The sequence below is a fragment of the Gastrolobium bilobum genome, unplaced genomic scaffold, assembly GCF_033153095.1.
Source record: "Gastrolobium bilobum isolate Gb01-03AN ecotype WA unplaced genomic scaffold, APGP_CSIRO_Gbil_v1 utg14078, whole genome shotgun sequence".
In the NCBI taxonomy this organism is placed as follows: domain Eukaryota; kingdom Viridiplantae; phylum Streptophyta; class Magnoliopsida; order Fabales; family Fabaceae; genus Gastrolobium; species Gastrolobium bilobum.
Genome location: NW_026899120.1, coordinates 49,886 through 71,846, shown reverse-complemented (window position 1 = coordinate 71,846; position 21,961 = coordinate 49,886). Strand labels below are relative to the sequence as shown.

At 35.2% G+C, this 21,961-nt stretch overlaps 1 protein-coding gene and 1 non-coding gene across 2 annotated transcripts; one reads left to right on the top strand and one right to left on the bottom strand.

Annotated features, from left to right (window-relative positions):
* Nucleotides 1–157: 157 nt before the first annotated feature.
* Nucleotides 158–1,516, bottom strand: LOC133287386 (uncharacterized; the record flags this gene model as incomplete). The annotated part of the gene is made up of 3 exons (XM_061484981.1): nt 1,110–1,516; nt 598–971; nt 158–451 (listed from the first exon to the last, which is right to left on the bottom strand). Coding segments are annotated over exons 1-3 (1,075 nt in total), but the record flags the coding sequence as incomplete, so codon positions are not given.
* Nucleotides 1,517–2,080: 564 nt separating this feature from the next.
* On the top strand, nt 2,081–2,187 carry LOC133287388 (small nucleolar RNA R71). Its single transcript, XR_009748236.1, has one exon. It is a non-coding gene; the product is annotated as a small nucleolar RNA R71 (small nucleolar RNA).
* Nucleotides 2,188–21,961: the final 19,774 nt, after the last annotated feature.

Genomic DNA, 21,961 nt, shown 5'->3' with positions numbered 1-21,961 from the left:
CCTCTTGTGATTTATGGTGGTTGGAAGGATGCTACCATTGATGACCCCATCTTCTTGATCCAGTATTGTTTCCTTCCATGATCATATGCATGTGGATGAGGATGAGGATGAGGGTTCTCAGGAACTTTAAATTTAGTCTTTACATGCTTTTTCTTACTCTTGGGCTTTTCCATCTTAACCTTTGGCTTGCTTTCTTTATGTTGCTGATGCACTTCCTTATTGATGATAACAGGATGTTGTTCTTTGTCTCCCAAGAAAGCATACTTAAGAGTTTCAGGAAACTCTTTTAATTCCACCTTTGGTACCAATGTAGCTGAGTCATCTTCTTTCTTTTCTAGTACCTCAAAGACAGTTGCTTGCTTTTCTTCTGGAGCAGCTTCATCTAGAGCCTTCGACTCTTCTTCAAACTCTTGATAATCACTTTTCTCGTCCATAACCACCTCTTCAAACACTTCAAGTTTGAAACAATCACTATGATTAGAGGGATTCTTCATAGCATCGAAAACATTGAAGTGATTTTCTCATCATTCATCCTTAACTCGAGCTTTCCTTGTTCTACATCAATCATAGCTCGAGCTGTGGCCAAGAACGGTTTACCCAGCAGAAGGGGCATTTCACTCTCTTCCTCCATGTCTAGCACGATGAAATCAGCAAGGAAGATGAACTTGTCAACTTTAACAAGAACATCTTCTATAATTCCATTAGGTCTCCTCAAAGGACGGTCAGCAAGCTGAAGAGAGACCATGGTTGGCTTCAAATTAGTAATTCCCAATGACTTGCATATTGACAATGGCATCAAGTTGATGCTTGCTCCAAGATCACATAGTGCCCGACCAACATTAGTGTTGCCTACCGCAATTGGGATGTTGAAACTCCCAGGATATTGAAGCTTTGGTGGGAACTTATTCTGTATGATGGCACTGCACTCTTCAGTAAGTGCTACTGTCTCACAATCCTGCAACTTATGCTTTCTAGACAATAAATCTTTCATGAATTTAGCATAATTAGGCATGTTAGCTAAAGCCTTAGCAAAAGGAATATTAATTTGCAGCTTTTTAAACATTTCTAAGAACCTGGCATATTGTTTCTTCTAGGCTTGTTGCTTTAGCCTCATAGGATAAGGAGGTTTCTCAAAACGAGAAAAATCCATCGGTTGCTTTGGAGCTTCCACAGCTTTCTTCTTTGCTTCTTCTTTGTCTTGCCTTGCAGGTTCTTCTTTTTCACTGGCAGGTGCTTCTTCTTCACTGGCAGGTGCTTCTTTTTCTTTCTTATGCTGAACCGATTTTGGCTTTTCTTGAGGAGTGATTACAATTCCACTCCTAGTCACAATGGACTTGCAGTTTGCCTTTAGATTCACAATTGTATCTCCTGGGAACTGTCCTTGAGCTCTTTCAGCCAACTGCTTAGACAACTGGCCTATTTGGCTCTCCAAGTTTCGGATGGAAGCATCCTGGTTCTTGTGGTAGGCTCTTGTCTTAATTATGTGATCATTAGTGGTCTTGGCCAGTTGTATCATCTCTTTCTCCAATTCAAATGGCTCTTTTTGTGGCAGAGGAGGAGGTTGCAGATAGTTGTTGGATTTATAATCCAAGCCGCTCCCTTGATTCCTCCTTTGAAAGTTGTTCCATTGGCCACTATTCTGATTTCTCTGGTAACTTTGGGTATCTTGTGGTGGCCTTGGATCATACCACACTCCATTGACTTGGAATGGTTCAGCTCCATTGAATGTAGGGCACTCATTAGTCTCATGTGGCTCTTTGCAGTACTCACAGTTGAATACATTAACTTTAGATGAGATCTGCATTCTATCTAGCTTGGCGTTAAGACTGGCTAGCTGTTGTGAGATCATCTTTTGCTCAGCTAGTGACGCATCATTGTTCCCCAGTTGTAAGATTCCCCTTTGGGTTGAACTGGCTGAACTTGCATTGAAGCATTATTGGTTCTCGCCATGTAATCAATCAGTTCCAGAGTTTCAGCTGTTGTCTTCCTTCCTATGGTTCCACCGGCTGCACTGTTGACAACCATCCTGGAGTCGGGTGTCATCCCATTGTAGAAGACTCTGACCTTCTTCTCATCTTGAAAGTCATATTGAGGGCATTTTCTAATCAGCTCCTGAAATCGGGTCCAGGCTGCACAAAGAGTCTCTCCTGGCTGCTGAATAAAATTGGTGATCTCGTTCACCAACTTGTTGTACTTTTCCCGCGAAAAATGCTCAGCAAAGAATTTAGCGGCTAGATCGTCCCATGTTCGGATACTGTTAGGAGCTTGTCAGTCTAACTATCTGAGGGATTTTCCGGTTAAAGCAAAGGGAAACAGCCTGAGTCTGATGGCATCGTCAGACACTCCACGATGCTTGGTAGTGTCAAAGATTCTCAGAAATCTGTCCATGAAGTCGTGAGGATCTTCGTAGTCCTCTCCTCCGAAAGGGTTCTTCTCCACCAGGTTAATCAGAGACGGGTTGATGTCAAAATTGTTGGCCTCTATCTCTGGCCGGACAACACTAGAGTTCGGCCTTGGGAACATAGGAGCCATAATTGACTCCATCAACTCCGCTGGAGGTGGTGGAGGAGGCGGAGGTTGATTATTAGCTGCCATCACTGATTCTTTGTGCGGCTTTGAACCTAAAGATTCTTCTTGCTTTCTTTGCTTGACTTGCTTTCAATTTTTCTTTGCAGTTTTCTCGATTTCTGGATCAAACTGTAAAGAATCTCGATGAAATTTACCTCGCATAAACTGTAGCAAAAAGATTAGTAACAAAATCCAATAAAGAAATTCAAAAGTTAAAAATAAATTAGGCGTAGTCAATCCCCGGCAACGGCGCCAAAAACCTGTTGCGAAATCGGCAAGTATACCGTTCGTTTCAAGTAATAAAGTGGTAAGTAGAGTATCGTTCCCACGAGGATTAATGCACCAAGTACTAGTTTAACTATTCTTTTCTTATTGGATTAACAAAAAGAGGTTTTTGAAATAACTGTGTTGTGACAATTATGAACTATTCAATATTTCGTGAACAATTCAAAGAGAAGTTTGAAAACTTTAAAGTAAAAGGTTGAGATTTGAGAAAAATATTAACAGAAACTATTGCAGTAAAGGACGCCAACACCTTTCCGATCCCTACCTTGTAATCTTGATTAATATTTATATTTAATTACACAATTGATCAAACAATTCACCATCTATAATTAATTAGTTAAGCCTTAATCCCTTAGTGATCTTAACTTTATTAACCCTATTAGAATCCTAATCCCTTAGAAATTCTTTTTCAATTTAATCTTTTAACCTAGTGAATTTTCCACGTTTGCAGTTCATGTAGCCTATCCCTAGTGCATACATGAATTGTTATTTTACCCTTGTGAGGAACTAGAATCCCAATATTTCTATTGAAAACCCTAACCCTTGCAATCCTAAGAGAGTGATCAATTCTAAAAGAATTAAAAGATGAAGAAGAAGATAAAATAAATGCAATTTTGAAATAATTAAATATCAATTTAACCAAACTACAAAGGGTTCACATCAAGGGTTGTGACCCTTACCACAATAATAAAAACCACCAGACATATTCATGTCTGACAATTCTAAGAATTGAAAAGAATTCATAAAATAAAATAATAAAACCAGAAAATTGGAGAAAAAGCTTGCTCTGCATTCTGCCTCCGTCTTCCTCTCTATGCAAAACTGTTTTTCTCTTGAGGTCTGAGTCTCTATTTATAAAGTCTTTGACCTGATGGAGAATCTTGATCTAATCTTTTCCGCATCTCACTGTAATCTTGTCTCTGATTTAAAAAGGATTTAATGCTGATTGTCCGCACCTCCCACGCCACTAGCGTGGTTACCACGTTGTGAGCGTGGGAGTTTTTCTTTATAATCCTGGAGCACCACGCAACTAGCGTGGTTCCCACGCCAGCAGCGTGGTAGCTTCTGCCTGAATTTGATCTCTGGCGCCACTAGCGTGGTTCCCACGCTAGTGGCGTGGTAGCTTCTGCCTGAAAGGGCTCCCTTCACGCTATGAGCGTCATATCCACGCTGTGAGCGTGGGCCTTCGGTTTAACTTTCCCTCTTTAGCTCCAATTTGTCTGTTTTCCTAGAAATCAACACAAAATTAGTATGCAATCTCTGATTAAGATTTTGACAAATCAACAGTGATTATTGCCCTTTTTGCTTAAGATTTAATCAACATTCTTTCTCTTTTTGGTTTAGATTTCCTTATATGTTGAACGTATATCAACAACCTTAATCAAATATCTCCTTGATCCTTCCAATGTGAATGTTAATTCACACCAATATTTTACAATTATTCGGAAAAAACTATTTCATAAAATATTGCAGCCTAAATAAAGTGCCCAACTTTATTTAACAGCTGTGAATTTATTCATCAATTGTGAGAACCTATGATCATGTCTTCCATGAACGTATCCATATGATCATATACTCCACAATTGATCTGGACCTTGATGTTTGTAAATAGTGTGCAAAATAAATAAATAAAACCTTATTTATGAAATTCAAAAAATGATTTCATTATTTCATTGTCTTACTCCAAGAGCACAATGAAACCAATAACTCCCACTCTCTTAATGCAAGTCTGGGATCCTCCTAAGACACAAAGAAGTAACATGCCTCTTGAACACAAGTTCAGGAAAACTCTTAGTAACTGGGTCTACCAGATCCACTTCTAATCCTATCCTAGTTGAGTAAAACTCATAGCTCGAGGTTGATTTTCTTGAGTCAATATCCACTTGAAATAACTGAATTTGTGAAAACTCAGCTTTTCAAGACTCTCACTAGAATATACCAGCATATAATCTCTCGTTCTCCAAAGATACTTGAGTATATGCTTAACAATAATCTAGTGTTCTTCTAGGTCCAGAATGGTACCGTCTCACTACTCCACTGCGTGACAGATGTCTGGTTTAACTAACGCCAACATGGTATGCATGAGATTACGTTTTGCCAAAGCATAAGGTATCCTGCTCATGCATTCTTCCTTCTCATGAGTCTTTGGTTACTCTTTAGGAAGATGAATTCCACATATGAGAATTATAATTCTTCTCTTAGAATTCTCATGTTGAATTTTGGCAAGAGTTTTGTCAATGTAAGTAGCCTAAAGTGATGCCAACAACTTATTCTTCCGGTCTCATAAGAGTACCAAAATATTAACTTAACCAACTCTTTATGCTTGATATTACATCCACGTTGTTTCCAATAAGGAAAATATCATCAACATAAAGTACCAGAAAAAACTACCGTCTTCCGTTGGATCCTTTACATACAAATACATATTGTAACACCCTGTGTATACCCGGTTTGTTATCATGTCATCGTATTAAGCCACGCTTAATTAAAAATGCGGAATAACTTTTTCTTTTCAATTATGACGTCATTATCAATTACCAAGTTGATTACTTAGTTCTTTTCAAAATATTGCTTGTACGTAATTGCAAATAGACAGCTAGCTACACTGAATAATCTCATAGAATAAATATGTGAGTATTTAAGTCACAGATCTACAACACGTAGTCCGGACATAATCCTGATACATTAATACAACTCGATTCCCAAAATAAAGCATAATCAATCAATGTGGCATGGACAATCCCCATACTTACCAAAATAAGGCAACAAAGCCCAACAGAGTCACAACTCAATCATCAACATAAAGACAGTAAACATAAACGACATCCAATCATATCATTATAGCAGATATACAACAGTCAATTCAGCTCAGGCCTCCTGCCGCCCGAGGTCTCAACCCCGAGTTACTTGAACTTGAAATATGTGCCCCAAACGTGGGGTGAGATCTCTAAACAGAAATCTCAGTAAGGCAAGGGGTCCTCAAGAATTTCTCCACCTCAAGCTCACTTACACGTGCAATATAAGTTCAAAAGCAATAATATAATATAAGTTCCAAAATCAGTGCAATGCAGCAGAATAATCATGTCATGTGTGTCATCTATTCTGCTGGCCAGAGAAATGCAAGATTTACATGTCTATTGCCTACATTCAGTGCAGGTACTACTTACACCCACCCACAGAATCACCATATGGCATGTCTCATACATACACAGGCTTACCGTCTAGGTGGAACAACACATGCATATTATAAGCACTTGCACATAACAGCTCAACAACATTTCAAAATCAATACATGAAAACACATCATGCATATAAACCATCCTCCCATGGGGTATGGTGGAACAAATAATGGCTAAACCGAGGACACAAAAGCTTACCTCGCAAGCTAACTATCCAACCAAGAGTCCAACCAAGCTCAAAGTCCACAAATGGCAGAATCACAATATGTTTTAGACCACCAATCATATCAATAATCATAGTCTACAAGCATATGACATAAAGACAACGCTTTCCTTTTACGTTTCATGTCTTTAGGCTTCTCACAAAGCCTTAATCCCTTAATCACTTTGATTCTGACTTAGTTAATTATTACAGAGGTTTAACTTAACCAATCATGGGTCCATAAACCCATAATACAATTCTGTCTGAACAGAACCGTCACTGTCTCGAAATTACCAGAATATCCGGATATTTGTCGAGGACATATCCGGATATCACCAGTCCCAAATCCAAATATTTCGCGACAGAATGGAGTTCTGCACTTTTGCGAAGATATCACACAAAGGTTCGACCTTTGACCCATTACTACGTCCAAGCATTCATTTTTATACCCTTTTGTGTTCATGATCATGTTAGTTACTTAAACATGCCCTTCTTCCTTTTGAAGATAGTCTTTTTGGCCTCTAACCATGAAGAGAATTCCCTCTTTAGTGACTTAAACTTCTTCTAAGGTTTATTGGAATGTAAAACTAAGTTGACAAATGACTTTTGTTGTCCTACTTATTCCAAACTCTTCTTAGAATAGTTTGATCCTAAATATAAATAAACTTCTTTAATTCATCCAGTCCACTTTGTTCTTTCAGTCTTGAAAGAACTCCATTCAGCAGGTAGCTTACTCAACACAAGACTGACAAAAAGATTGTATGACATATTAGTTTTATCATTTTTATCTTGTTCCTTATGTTCTCAAGTTCAATTAACTGAATTCATATTAAATTTGAATTCGAATAACTTCTCTGCTAGGAGAGTTTGGAGATCCCTTCTTATTTTTGGAACTAAGCATCAAGTATACATATCTTTTTCGTCGTCTTATACTCATTACAAGTCCTAGCTAGACGAAGATTTAGAGATTTTAGCAAGTAATCCCTATAAAAATCTCCATCTTTATTCCATTGATATTCATCCACATTTTCATGGTAGGTATAAAATTATTTAATATATTATAGAATGTTTAACGTTCTTTCATGCCAAATTGATCATGTAATTTCCAACCGCAAAATTCAGTAACATCAAATGATTGAAACTTTATAATACTATAGGAACTATGTTTAGTAATTTTTAATCAGAGCTAAAAGTTAGAAATAGTGCACCTTGTAGTCCACTGACTTCAAAGACTCTAATTTTTTTTTTGGTAAGCAGACTCTAATTTTTGTCTAACCACACCGTGGAGTTGGAATTTGCCAAAATAGACCCAAAAACCTTAAGATGGACTACCCCTGCTACCAGAAACTCATTAAAATATTTCCCAGATAATAAAATTTGCATGAAATTTTACCGGGAACTTTAGATCGACATATCTCCTTCGTCTGCTCTCCGTTTAAGGCGAGTGACCACTTAAAATGATTGTCTCGACAAGTAGAACAAAGCCTAGTAGATTTCACTTCTTGAAACTTGCTAAAATTTTTGGGATCTGGACCGAAAGATTATGGCTGCAGTATCTTCAAACTCATATCCTAGAAAATCCTTTCGTCGAATCGCGGAAGTGATTTAAAATATGAGTTCCTCTCGATGAGATATTCGAATAGATACCTTACTCGCTCAACTCCGACGCATGAAGCTAATACTTCAAGATTATTGGAGGTAATGAGTTTGAGAGATAAGAGTTTTTACGTGCTTGAAGTATTACATCCAGAGGCATCAAGTTTAGAATGCTCAACAATGTTACCTTCAGCTTAGCAAACCCTATACATAATGCAAGCTAGTGGGCTCCAGCCCATATGGATCCAAATAATTATGCTTTCACTTATTAGGCTTGTATATGAACATATTATTGGACTATATTATTAATATATCCAACAATTATTATATTGAAACTTTCAAGATTTACTGGTGACTTTGGTCAGTGTTACTATTACTCTAATTCACTAATTGATTTCTCTTTCTCTTTCACTAATTGGTGGAACTATATATGTTATAAAATTCTCGACATGATTTTACTGTAATTGCATATTCAGTCTACAAGAATAGAACAATCACACCAGAAAATAGTTATATAACTCCAACGTCAGCTCTGCGCGCAATTAATAATGTGAAAAACTGTTTCTTGTTTGAAATGTTTGATTTTTAGCTTCTCTTTCCTTTATAAGAAAAACTTATCCAAACATACTTCTGCAAAAGCTTTAATTACAAAAAGAGTTTTTTTTATAGTAAAAAAAAAGCTAAAAGCTCATAAGAAGAACTTTTTAAAGATATATATTAGCTTTTTAAAGTTTTTATATTTATTTTTTAATTTCACATTTATTTTAAATTTGTATTTACCACAATAATTCATCATGATAATATATTATTTCATCTTTTGTCCTTCAAACATTTTTATATAATCACCAAACATTCTTTAAGTTTTATTTTTAATCTCTTTTTTAACTTTATTAAAAGTACTTTTTAACTTTAAAAATGGATATATCAAACAGGCTCTTAAGCTCTTAGATGACGTTACATTGATAGTTTTATATTTGTATAGCATTCCCTCTCACATATGAGCCCATTGGATTTTAAGGGTAGATTATGATATAGCTAGGCTCAGTCAACCTGTATCAAGAAACTTAATAATATTTAATTATTTTTATTAATAGAATGGTAGTGAGGATTAAACTTATGACCACTTAGTCATGTCGGCTTTGATACCATGATAAACTATTATCTCACCTAAAATTTTAAAGTTGGTAAGTGATGCGACTTCAATGATTTTATATTATATCTCTCTAACATATAAGAAACACCCCCAAAATGGTAGAAGATTTGTAAAGAAAAGTTATGTGTTTAATGGATTTTTTTTAAAATATTATTATTTAAATAAGAAATTACGAGAACGTAGCATTTTGGAATCAATTTACGGATCTATAGCAACTAGTCACACCAAAATTAGGCTTGACTGATCACGCCCTAATTATGTGTATTTGGTACTTAGTCGCGCCCCATTTAGGAGCGACCAAGCACCTATATAAATACCTCTGAGCCTTTCACTTTTTCATTTCACACTCTCTACATTCTCTCTAAGATTTTGCTTTGATTTTTTTTCTAGATTTCTTATTGAGTTCTTTGCCCAACAAAGCTCTGTCACTCAAATAAGTCTTAATATCTGCTTTCCATATTTTTGAATTACAACAATAGATACGATATACTAGTGACTTAGGAAATTATTAGTGACCTATTATATGAATAGTGACCTAGGATATACTCCTACGACATGGTTAGTGACTTATAATATGTTAGTGGCTTGGAATATGGTTAGTAACTTAGGACAATTATAGTGACTTATAATATATGCATAGGGAATGGGATTTCCTACTAATAGGCGAGTGGTTACCAAATCTACTTCCATAGATTGGTTGGTCGTCTGTAACCAGGTTTTTGGTAATGGCAGGCCACTTAGCTCACTTCTGGAAATATACGACTTTCATACTTTGATCAAGTGTATGTGCATTGGGGTCCAGTTGCTGCTCATTCTTAAGACGTGATTTATTTCATTAAGGTGCACATTACGCGTATATTAGGAGGATGGCTCTTGTGTGACAGGTCAGGGAGTAACGTAATTGGATGTCGCTACATTCCATTACTTGTAGTGGAGTTTGTGGATATTGGCACTTATAGCTGGGGTTTCTCAATTTTTGCACGTTTTTTTAGAAAATTGTGCGAGTGTACAAATGTGGACAGATTATACATTGATGGGTGCACTATTCTGCTTTAGATTTGGGTGTGGCTTAGATTCCCACCTATTGCTCTTCCTTTTCCTCTTCCTACTCATCCAGAGTGACACTTCGGACATCAGTATATATCTTCTTCTTTTTTTGCCTCATTCATTATCTTTTAATGAGTATTATAATTAATGTTTATGTTAAATTTAGAAATCAAGTTTAATGCTTTAGGCCATTTCAGTTTACATGAAATTATGTGGTATCGAGACAGACTAGATACGCTATGTAGAAATGAGGTATGTTTCTAAATTTTTAAATTTCAAACACAGGTTACATATGGTAGTGAATACTGACTGTATATTTGTTTATTGTGTAGGTGGTTTGGTAACCATACCTCGGCTACTATTTCTTGGATGCATCTGATCATACACAACATTTATGGATGGCCAAGACACCAGTTATCTATTTTGACATTGTTGAGTATTGCCATCCTAATAGATACATGTGGCAGTTTGGCAGGGATCAGCTGATACCTCATAGGCCTAAAAAGCTAAAAGTGTCTATGATCGAGGTAAAAATGATGATAATTGGGGTCGTAAGCTGAGGAAGTTTATAAATAGATGGGAAACCAGGGAGCAACACATAGAGGTGCCCCTCCATTGAAGGGCCTGATGTCACCAGACCATGAGTTCATGTAATGGTACAGACAAATAGGCAAGCGATACGTGATGAAGAGGGTTGTGAAGATTTGATGTTGTGTAAGTTATTTACGTTTATTATTTTATTTATTTATTATTATTATTACTATTATTATTATTATTTGTTTTTTTTTTTAGTTTGCGTTATGTATTTATGTTGTGAGTTATAGGTTGATGACCTGAAGATGCTGTATTTCGTGACCACTCCTAAGCATTTCTCGAATAACACTTTGGAGTATGTCCACCAGAAGATTGATCACATGATAATGCTTTTCAGAGAGACATATTGGGTGGAAGAGGCAGGACCACAGACACCTCGACCCAGTTTTCGGATGAGGCCCAATTGTCTATTGAGCGTCGTGCGACAGAGGGACGTGGTAAAGGATACCATCGGTGAAAAATGCTGCCAGTTTCTGAGCCTATGTAAAGGCCTAGGCCACACATGGCTGGATGGTATAGGCCTCTAGTGATAGGTCCTACATACGGCACTCAACTGACGTATTATGAACCCTCTATGCTTGAGGACCAACCATATTATCCTAGCCAAGTTGGTATGCATCCACCGATGGACTCGCAGAGCCAAGCAGTGTATCAGGCTATTCCAGTGGACATATCATTCGAGCACGGGCACACTAGTCAAGAATAGAGCAGTTGTCACCCTCGATATAAAATTCTTATTTTCTTGGATGATCACAGTCAATGTATGTGTAATGTGGAATTTCATCCCAAAAAAGAGCAATGGCATCATCTGTCTGTGTGAATGAATACTAGTAACAAAAAAATACATAAATGAAACCATACATGTGTATATGTATTGTTTACTAACATATCTTCAAAAAATTGTGTTAATTGAATTGAGTCAAGCCCATGTCATGATGTTATGGGAAATGAGATCTCCCTGATCATGATATTCTTGGATTTGAGTCGCGAGCAGACCACGATCCTCACCATTGTCCGAAGCACTAGCATCCTCGGTAAGAAGACGATCTTCTATTGCGATATTTTCAGCATTGTCATCATGATCGTCCTTATCCATAACCCAAATAGTGTCATTTCCATCTTCCTCAGACATGTTAACAATTGGAACAATAGATGATGATGCATTTTGTGGAGAATTGAAAGCAACTGACCTCAGGGATAAAACAACATCCTCTACTCTGACAATATCCACGTACAACTCTAAGAAATTTTTCCTTGACTAGTTGAAGAATCTTACATTACCATATCTATGTCTTCATCATCCACAACTTGCAAACTAATATTTTGTTCTTTGGACCATAATCTTGTTGTGACCAGAGTGATAGATTGGTTACCTTCGAGACCTAATTTTTTACGGATTTTCTGATTCAGTTCGTCACTTGTTGAGTTGCGCTTGATACATGTTGGTCTTTTACTTTTCTACCATTATAATATAGAACTACACGAACACAATCAGAATGTGAACTCATTTTCAAATATATAAACAAAAAACACAAAAGAGAGTATGGATAAGCAAATGATAATGTATCTAAGAGTAGGGGTTTGTGATGGATAAGAGTTATGAAGAGTGTGGAGAGCATAGCGGTTTAAATAGATCACATCCAAATTGGGCATGTAAGGGGCTTGGTCGCGCCTCAGTAGGACGTGAATGGTGCTTGGTCTCGCCTCGATAAGGCACAACCCAACACCAAATGCGCCTAATTGGAGCGCGACTACTCCCACCCAATTTAGGCGCGACGGGTTGCTATAGATCCGTAAATTGGTTTCAAAATGTTATGTTTTCATAATTTTTATTTAAATAATAATATTTAAAAAAATTTATCTGCATTTAACTCATGAAATATTTAAAGCTTAAACTTTATATATATATATATATATATATATATATAAATATATTTATTTATTTATATTTATATAGACACACCACTCTATTTTTATCTTATTTTAAAGAGGAGGATTATTCTTACGACCTAAAAGTTTTACAACCTCTTGCAACCTTTTAAAAGGGATGTATATTTGTTTATTTTTTCTTACCACCTATTATAATGTTGGGACAAAATCAAATAAATGGGTCTTACTTAATGTAATTTTTTTAAAAAAATGAGAAGTTATATTTCCAATATCTTTTCTTTTACAAGTATAACCTTCAATATTAAAATAACAGCCACAAATTATTAAATCTAGAAGAAAGTTTTAAAACTTTTTTAAACTAAAATAAACCGTATTTGTTCATAAATTAAACAAAAATTAACTCCCATAAATTATAAATTAATATAATAACTTCTAATTTGTCCTTTTTTGAATATTTCTTTTAGATTATACAACTTTTATAGTTTTTAAAAAATTAAAGAAAAAATAGTTTCTTTTTTGAAAAGTTAGTAAAGACAAACTAAATATTAGATGTTAACATGCATTATAGTTAATATATATATTACTGAATCAACGAGGGGGAAGATATTCCGAACCCAATAAAATTTTTTTAATTGTCAATTTGAAGTTTATTTGCATCTTTAGAAGGGGGAAAATTCACCGAACTAAATATTAAAATTTGTTTTCAAAATTTTCTCCCTCTTGCATGTTGTGACGGTACGGTAGTTTTATTGGGATTATTGTATAAAAAAAATTGGAATTTCATCAGGCACGTGGAAAATTTAAAATTGAGGAATTGGCAGGATCTATTAGCATTTAGCAGACTACAGTTTGTCTATTCCCAATTCCACATTAGACAGCGAAAAAACTTTACGTGTTATATTGGTTACAGGGGAGAAAAAAAAGGAAGTTATATATATATATATATATATATATATATATATATATATATATATATATATATATATAGGGGTAAACATCTCTAGATTCTCTACGGCCACTTTAGATAAGAGGGAAAAGTTCACCAATGCTCCTGTGATTTGCTTCAGAATCATTTATGCCCCTGTGGTTTTTTTTCTATCACATATGCCCCTGTGCTTTGTAAAAAATAAGAAATCACAGCGGTATATGTGATAAAAAACATACCCTTTTACAAACCACAGGGGCATATGTGATAAGAAAAAAACCACAAGGGCATAAGTGATTCTGAAGTAAACCACAGAGGCATTGGTGAACTTTTCCCTAGATAAGATTATCTACAACTACTCCAAAAATCACTTCGTTTTGTTTAATGAAAAGTGTTTCCGTAATTTTAAGTGAATTAATGAGGGGTGTTTCCGTAAAATATATATGATAAAAAATAATCAAAATTACGGAAACACCCTTCATTAATTCACCTAAAATTATAGAAACACCCTTTATTAATCAAAACGACGTAGTTTTTGTGTAGCTATAGATAACCTTATCTAAAGTTGTTGTAGAAATATTTTTTCCATATATATGTACATATATGGAAAAAAAATGTTTCTGCAGTTACTGCAGATAAATTATCTGCATTTATTCCCAAAATGATGTCGTTTTGATATTGAAATATTTAAAAATTATAAATATAAATAACCCTGAAAAAATTAAAATTATAAAAGCACCACGATTTTCGTCCCAAAACGACGTTGTATTGGGCTTACTGCAGATAACTTATATGCAGTAACTGCAAAAAAAGTGAACCATATATATATATATATATATTTTGTCATATGACATTTGACAATTTTTTTCTACTTGCTGTCAGGTTTTTTTTTTAAAATTACAGTACACTTTTTAGTATAAACTATATTGAATATATAAAGACTTTATTAATCTAAATACATACTAATTATATATAATGATACTTAATAATTAAGTTGTTTTAAATCAATTATTGTAAAGAATTTAGTTTTATACCTGATAAGTCTCTGAAATGAGACTTGAAACATATGGTTTTAATATGCAAATGGAAATAAAAGAATACTTTTTGTGTTAGTAAAAGCCCCAAATTTACACTGAGTTGAGATTTATTGATTAAAGTGCTGATGGGCTGCAAGTTTATTTTTCAGGCCCAAATAGAAGAAGCCAGAAAGAAAATAATAAAGCAAAGGAAGAAAAAAGGAGTGGGCTGATACTTTTGAATTAAAAGCCCAATTGAAAAGCAATTATCAGCATTTGTTGCATGAATTCAACATTGAAAAAAATCAAAGACAACAAGGACAAAGCTTGAAAAGTAAAGAAAAAGAAAAAGGGGTAAAGCTATCGTTGCTGATTTAATCCCTTATCTACCCATTTCTCTTTGAACTTCTTAGACACCTCCAATTTCATCAACAAGCCTCATCTTACCACAGCCTTAACCAACCTCCATTCTGATTTCCTTAAACCCACAGCCCATAAAACCTTGCTTTATTTTGTTCTTGCTCAAAAATCCATTCCAAATCCACTACCTAAACCAACCCACACTTGCAAAGAGACAAAATCCTAGCTGTCATCGATATGAAGGACGATCGTGTGTGGAACGAATTTGTAGTGCTGAGTTGTGGTGATGCTGCTGCTGTCTTATGATGTTGCTGCTGTCTTATGATGTTGCTGCTGTCTTAGGAATTAGTTATAGTTTTCTTTATTTGTAATTTTAAGTTTCTGTTACTGTTTTGATGCTCTTAACCCTATGGTTATGAGCTGAACTTTTTTAGAGTTGGGTTGAAAGAGTACCAGAACTCATTTGTTATTAGTTGCTATTTTAAAGCTTAAAGTGTTAATGTCTAGTTTGTTTACTGTGTATTTTTCATTCTGAGTTTATTATGTGATGGCCACACATAGGCTACTCCTAGTGGTGTGGAATTATTGGGAACTAATCCACACTAGACCTCAATGTAAGCACATGGAAAGTTGAGAGAGATCTCTCTCAATGGGTATGGCTCCAGGGATGAAGTTACCCCCATGTAACTTAAGGAAATGGTGCTTCAAGGTCTTGTAATAACAGATACACAGGGATGTGTCATCTGTTATTTATGGAAAAAAATTGTTGTTGGGAAACAATGGTTGTTTTAGTATTTTCGTTAAGCTGGAACTGTTGAGAAAAAAAGCAACATATATTTTTCTGTCAAAGCAACCTAATAGCAAATGAGGGAAGGGGAAATGGATATCCAACTTGTTTTCAAACACTGTTTTTAAATCAATTGTTGTCACTTTGTATTTTTGTTCAAACCACAAGTTTAATTTTCTATTCTAAAACTTAAGAGAAAATCATAAAAAAAATTTACAATGCTTTCATTTAATTAATTTTTAGTCAATTCAAATTTCTGCATCAACCAACCTCTGTTTAAAAAGAAAATCTTCTCAAAAATATTGTCCTTGCATTTGGATTAGAATAGCAGTTTGCTTAATTTGATTTTATTTTATTTTTGGTTCTGATTAGCAATTACAATTTTAGTCAAGTCAAAACGCCAAAGATCCTTGTGGGAACGATAACTGGGACTCACAAAAGCCCTATATTACTGGTTGTCGCGTATACTTGCGCGCTTACTTGCATAACTGTTAGCAAGGCAACAAGTTTTTGGCGCCGTTGCCGGGGATCAAAGGCGTATTTTGTCAGATTTTTTCTTGTGATTGCTGTTCTGAATTAGCTTTTGTTATTTTCATTTTTTTTGATTATTTTAATATTTCTGTTAGTTTAGCTTATTTTCCTTTTTTCTTTCTGTTAGTATATATCCTTCAGTTCTGCTATATTTCTTTTATTAGTAGATCCATCTTTTTCTTATGCTATTTTTTTATTCTTCTTGTCATTTTGTTTTTTGTTATACACTGCTTTGATAAATGATTCTGTTGGTTTAATTTTTAGATTTTATTTTTGTTGGTATTAATTTTGCTGTTATCTTTTTGTTAATTGTTATTTTTCTTTTTTTTCTTTTTTAGTTGTTGACATCAATTTTTTTTCCCTTTATTTTTCTGTTATGCTTGTTGGTTTGCTGTTGATAATTGATTATAGATTTTGCTGATATATAATTTTTTTTTCTCTTTGATAGTTGCTATTTTTTTTAGATTCCCTCTTGCTTGTTATTTTTTTTCTATTAAGTGTCTGTTGTTTGAGTTTCATAGAAGACCTTGATCTTTTAGAGTAAATGGATCACAATTATTTTCAATGGTCTAGTGAAAGGGATGCTCAAATGAGAGTGCTTGAAATGCATGATGTAGATTCCTTTACAGCACTCTCTGCCAAATTTGATGCGCTCTCAACTTTGATTAAGACTAGAAATCAAGTCATAGAGGCCAAAATGATCCAACACCAAGCTGTCCAGCCAATTCCACATGTCTCTTGTGTTTATTGTAGTGGTCCACACCTCTTTCAAAGTTGTGCATCCAACCCAGAGTCTGTTTTCTATGTAGGAAACTACAATAGAAACGAAAATAATTTTAACCAAGGTTGGATGCAGAATTCTGGTTTCCACTATGCACAAGGACAAGGGCAGCAAGATGGCCCCTCTAATGCACAACCCATACCTCCTTTTCCTTATCAAAACTACCAGCAACAGCCCCCTAGGCAGCAACCTGCATTCCAATACTCTCAAAACCAGCAAGTGGACCTTCCTTCTTCATCTTTAGAAACCTTGCTTAGAGACTTTTTCGTCAAGAATGAAGCTAAGCAAAATAGCTTGGAGGCTGTTATGCATAGTACATCTGCCTCTCTTAGGAGTTTAGAGACTCAAATAGGTCATTTAGCCATTGCTATAAATAATGAACCTCTAGGTATCCACCCTAGCAACATTGAAGAACCTAGGAGAGAGTGTCATGAGCAAGACAATAGGCTTGAGCTAAGAAATGACAGGTTGGTCAACCAACCTGAAGATGTAGTTAGGCCATGTAAACTAAAAATTCTTGTTACTCAAGATAGAGAAAAGGCCAAAAAAGAGCTGGTTCCACCTCAAGAAGCTGCTAAGAAAATTTCTTCTCAAGAAAAAGAGCAAGAACTAGCCATTCCTATGCCTAAGAGTCTTGCAATGGAAAGCCACATGCAAGGGGTAGAACCTGCAACATCTCTGCCTAAAACAAATGCAATAAGCATTATCAATAGGTCTCCCCATCAATTCCCTTTGAATGTGAATGGGGGAAAAGTCAGCTTTAATGTGTTGAAAGCCATGAAGCATCCTAGTGAGATGGATGACTGTTCTCTTATGGGTATAGTTGACCACAAAGTGAAAGATAGGTTTAAAGAGGAGAATGACAAGGACCCAATAGAAGTGGATAATTTAGATGAGTGTGAGTTGGATAAGGAGAATTTAGAGGAGAGTATAGGCTGTGTGGAATCTAAACCTGCATTTTTTTTGGAAAGAAAAGCAATTTGTGTCTTTAAGTCTACATAAAAAAGAGTTAAAATCTCCTTGGCCATCCATAGGAGTCCCACTGATCACTGAACTTAAGCTTCTGCCCACCAATCTTAGGTATGCCTACTTAAAAAAAAATGAAACATTGCATGTGAGTGTGTCAAGTTTACTCACTGTTTGTGAGATAAAACATCTGCTGAATGTGCTTAAATTTTTTAAAAAGACCAAAAATTGGATCATAGTAGATGCTAAGGGGATCATCCCACCATTAGGCATGCATGAGATTCTGTTGACTGACCCAAAAAGAAATTTCATTGAGCAACAAAGAAGAGTTAATCCAATTATGCAGAAAGAGGTCATGATATAGTGGGATACAGGGCAACTAGTTCTACCTTTTAATGCACAACTAAGGCAATTTCATGTGAATCCAAAGTCTAGGTGGTTAGGACCCTTTCAAGTTGTTAAAGTATTTTTGCATGAAGCTATGGAAATTTTGGTTGAGCAAGATGGTGGAAAAATCAAGGTTGATGAAAAAGGGGCCACACACTACTTGGGAGATGATAGGGAGAAGGTGTCTATCTTCCCAAGAGAACCTGATTGAAACTGATCATGAGAAGGAAACAAAAAGTCTAGCTAAAGACTATAAACTAAGCATGTTAGAATTTTTTTTTTTTTTATTTTATTTTTTCTTCTTTTTCTTGTGTGTTTTCTGTGATTCCTTTATTTGCATGTTTGCTGCATGTTGTAAAAAAAAAAAGGAATTGAGTTTAATTGAAAATTTAATACATTGATATGGTTTTACAGGTGTCAAGTGAGATAGTCAGCTGATACATAATGCAGTGAGTGAAATCTGAGTTTGGGGGGAAAGCTGGACAACACTTTTCAGATTAAAAGATTCAATTCTCAAGTGCTCCCCTCCAAATGCACCACTTCCACCTTAAGCTGAAAAGGAAGACCAAACAAAATGAGAAGGATGAAGACAACTCTGAGAATGTTGAATAGGGCCAGAACCTTTTCTGGCCCCAGGTTACCTTGTTCCTAATTTTTTTAATTTTTTTTTGGTAGCCTGTTTCTGCAACAGTGAGGACATTGTTTCCTCTGAGTTTGGGGGGGGGTGAATTCATGAATTATGCTTGTTTTAAATTTGCTATTTTTTTATTTGCTGTTTAGATGCCTTGTGAATATTTGTGATTTTCCTGTTTTGTTGATATTATTAGCTATATTTTTGCTAGTTTTTGCTTCAGCCCTTATGGTTTGTTGTTTGTTGAGTTGAAGTTTGAGAAACAATTTTCGTTCTAGAGTGATTTGAGGGTGGTGTTGCATTCAACAGTAAGTGATCTGTGTCACAACTAGATGGCTTGAAGTTTTGTAGAAAGAAAGGAACTCAGAGCAGCTGTGTGAATATAGAGTGAGATGAGTATATGAATGGCTGCATGGTATTAGTAGTGAGAGATTGAGAAAATAAATTGATTGATGCAAAGTGTTAAGTTGTAACAATAGGCATTTGAGATGGTGACTAGACCCAACACAGTGAGCCATTGAGCCTACACCGTCAAATTTTTTTTCTCATGAGACGTCTTCACTGGGTTAGTGATGCAGAACTTGCTTTGATGCTTAGTTGAGGAAGTGTAGCACTAACTTAGGTTTAAATTGATAAGGGCAATTCTTTGTTTTGTTTAACCACTTTTAAACCAAAAAGCCATCCTTAAATCATCATCCATTGAAAACCCAATTTGAGCCTTTAACTTTTTCTTTTAACATACCCATATTTGATCTTATTCCACAATCTACCACACCTCTTAGTTATGATGGAAACAAAAACAGAAGCAAGATGTTTTTGGTTGAAAAAAAGGAATTGAAAGTATGAGACTGCTAATAAAATGAAAAGTTTGATTTCATAAAAGAAAAAAAAAATTGGCAAAACACTTTGATAGTTTGAGAAAGATTTACTGTAAACAAAATTACCCTTGAAAAAGTTGTCAAAAAAAAAAAATTCAAATAGTGAAAAATAGTAGTCAAAGTAGCAGCCACTGAATTGTTTGATTATGCTTCATGATTGTGTTTCTTTTCCATCGTAACTAAATTAGCCAATTCTCCACAAATTCCCTACCTTCACCTAAGACAAGTTACAACCTATGCAAGTCCCTTTGATTAAGCCTAAGTGTGTGTTTCACTTAAAAGACAAGAGCATCTTATCAAGCCTATGTTAAATCTTTTCCCAGTGTTGGATTGAGAGAAACAGAACCCTTGAGAATTGATTGAATACTTCTTTGATTAAGTGAGGATTTGAAAAGTTTCCATCTCTATTGCCTGTTGTAAAAATTTTGCATGTTGTGTTAAGAAATAAATTTTCAAAGATCTCTTTTGTCATTATTCAACAATCAGTGAGGCACCCATGCATTTGAATTTCACACACTGTTTGCTGAGTATTTTTATGGAATAAAAAGATCACCAAGCTGCCTGATTTGTGATTGATTGATTGATTGCTGAACTATGTACCCACCTCTGTTCCTTGATCTTTGTGATAATACGATGCACTGAAGTTTGGTTTTAAAAGCTGAACATTGAAATGCTGCTGAGAAGTGTTTTGGATTGTTGATTGATTTTGAGTAGCTTTAAATGATGTAATGAAATTTCTCGTTTTGTGAAGAGTTATTAAGTTGATAAATTCTTGAACTAATTTCTTGTGTTACTTGAGGACAAGCAACAAGTTAAGTTTGGGGGTGTGATAAGTCTCTGAAATGAGACTTGAAACATATGGTTTTAATATGCAAATGGAAATAAAAGAATACTTTTTGTATTAGTAAAAGCCCCAAATTTACACTGAGTTGAGATTTATTGATTAAAGTGCTGATGGGATGCAAGTTTATTTTTCAGGCCCAAATAGAAGAAGCCAGAAAGAAAATAATAAAGCAAAGGAAGAAAAAAGGAGTGGGCTGATACTTTTGAATTAAAAGCCCAATTGAAAAGCCATTATCAGCATTTGTTGCATGAATTCAACATTGAAAAAAATCAAAGACAACAAGGACAAAACTTGAAAAGTAAAGAAAAAGAAAAAGTGGTAAAGCTATCGTTGCTGATTAACCATTTCTCAAAAGAAAGAATCCCTAAGCCCCAATCTACCCATTTCTCTTTGAACTTCTTAGACACCTCCAATTTCATCAACAGGCCTTATCTTACCACAGCCTTAACCAACCTCCATTCTGATTTCCTTAAACCCACAGCCCATAAAACCTTGCTTTATTTTGTTCTTGCTCAAAAATCCATTCCAAATCCACCACCTAAACCAACCCACACTTGCAAAGAGACAAAATCCTAGCTGTCATCGGTATGAAGGACGATCATGTATGGAACGAATTTTTAGTGCTGAGTTGTGGTGATGCACATGCAAAAGGAAGATTAATCAAGTTATGAAAAGAGGGAGACACGTCGATTCTGATCTAAGGGGGCTCACATTGTTGCTGCTTGCAAGGAGGAGGAGATATAAAGAAGTTATGGGTAAAGGCTTAGGTCTCTCTTCTAAATTTCTTTCCCTCACTGTTTTAGGAACTTTTACTTTTCATTTTTTTAGGTATGTGCAGAGCACATCTTATGATGTTGTTGCTGCCTTAGGAATTAGTTATTGTTTTCTTTATTTGTAATTTTAAGTTTCTGTTACTGTTTTGATGCTCTTAACCCTATGGTTATGAGCTAAACTTTTTTAGAGTTGGGTTGAAAGAGTACCAGAACTCATTTGTTATTAGTTTCTATTTTAAAGCTTAAAGTGCTAATGTCTAGTTTGTTTACTGTGTATTTTTCATTCTGAGTTTATTATGTGATGGCCACACATAGGCTACTCCTAGTGGTGTGGAATTATTGGGAAATAATCCACACTAGACTTCCCTGTAAGCACATGAAAAGTTGAGAGAGATCTCTCTCAATGGGTATGGCTCCAGGGATGAAGTTACCCCCATGTAACTTAAGGAAATGGTGCTTCAAGGTCTTGTAATAACAGATACACAGGGATGTGCCATCTGTTATTTATGGAAAAAAAATTGTTGTTGGGAAACAATGGTTGTTTTAGTATTTTCGTTAAGCTGGAACT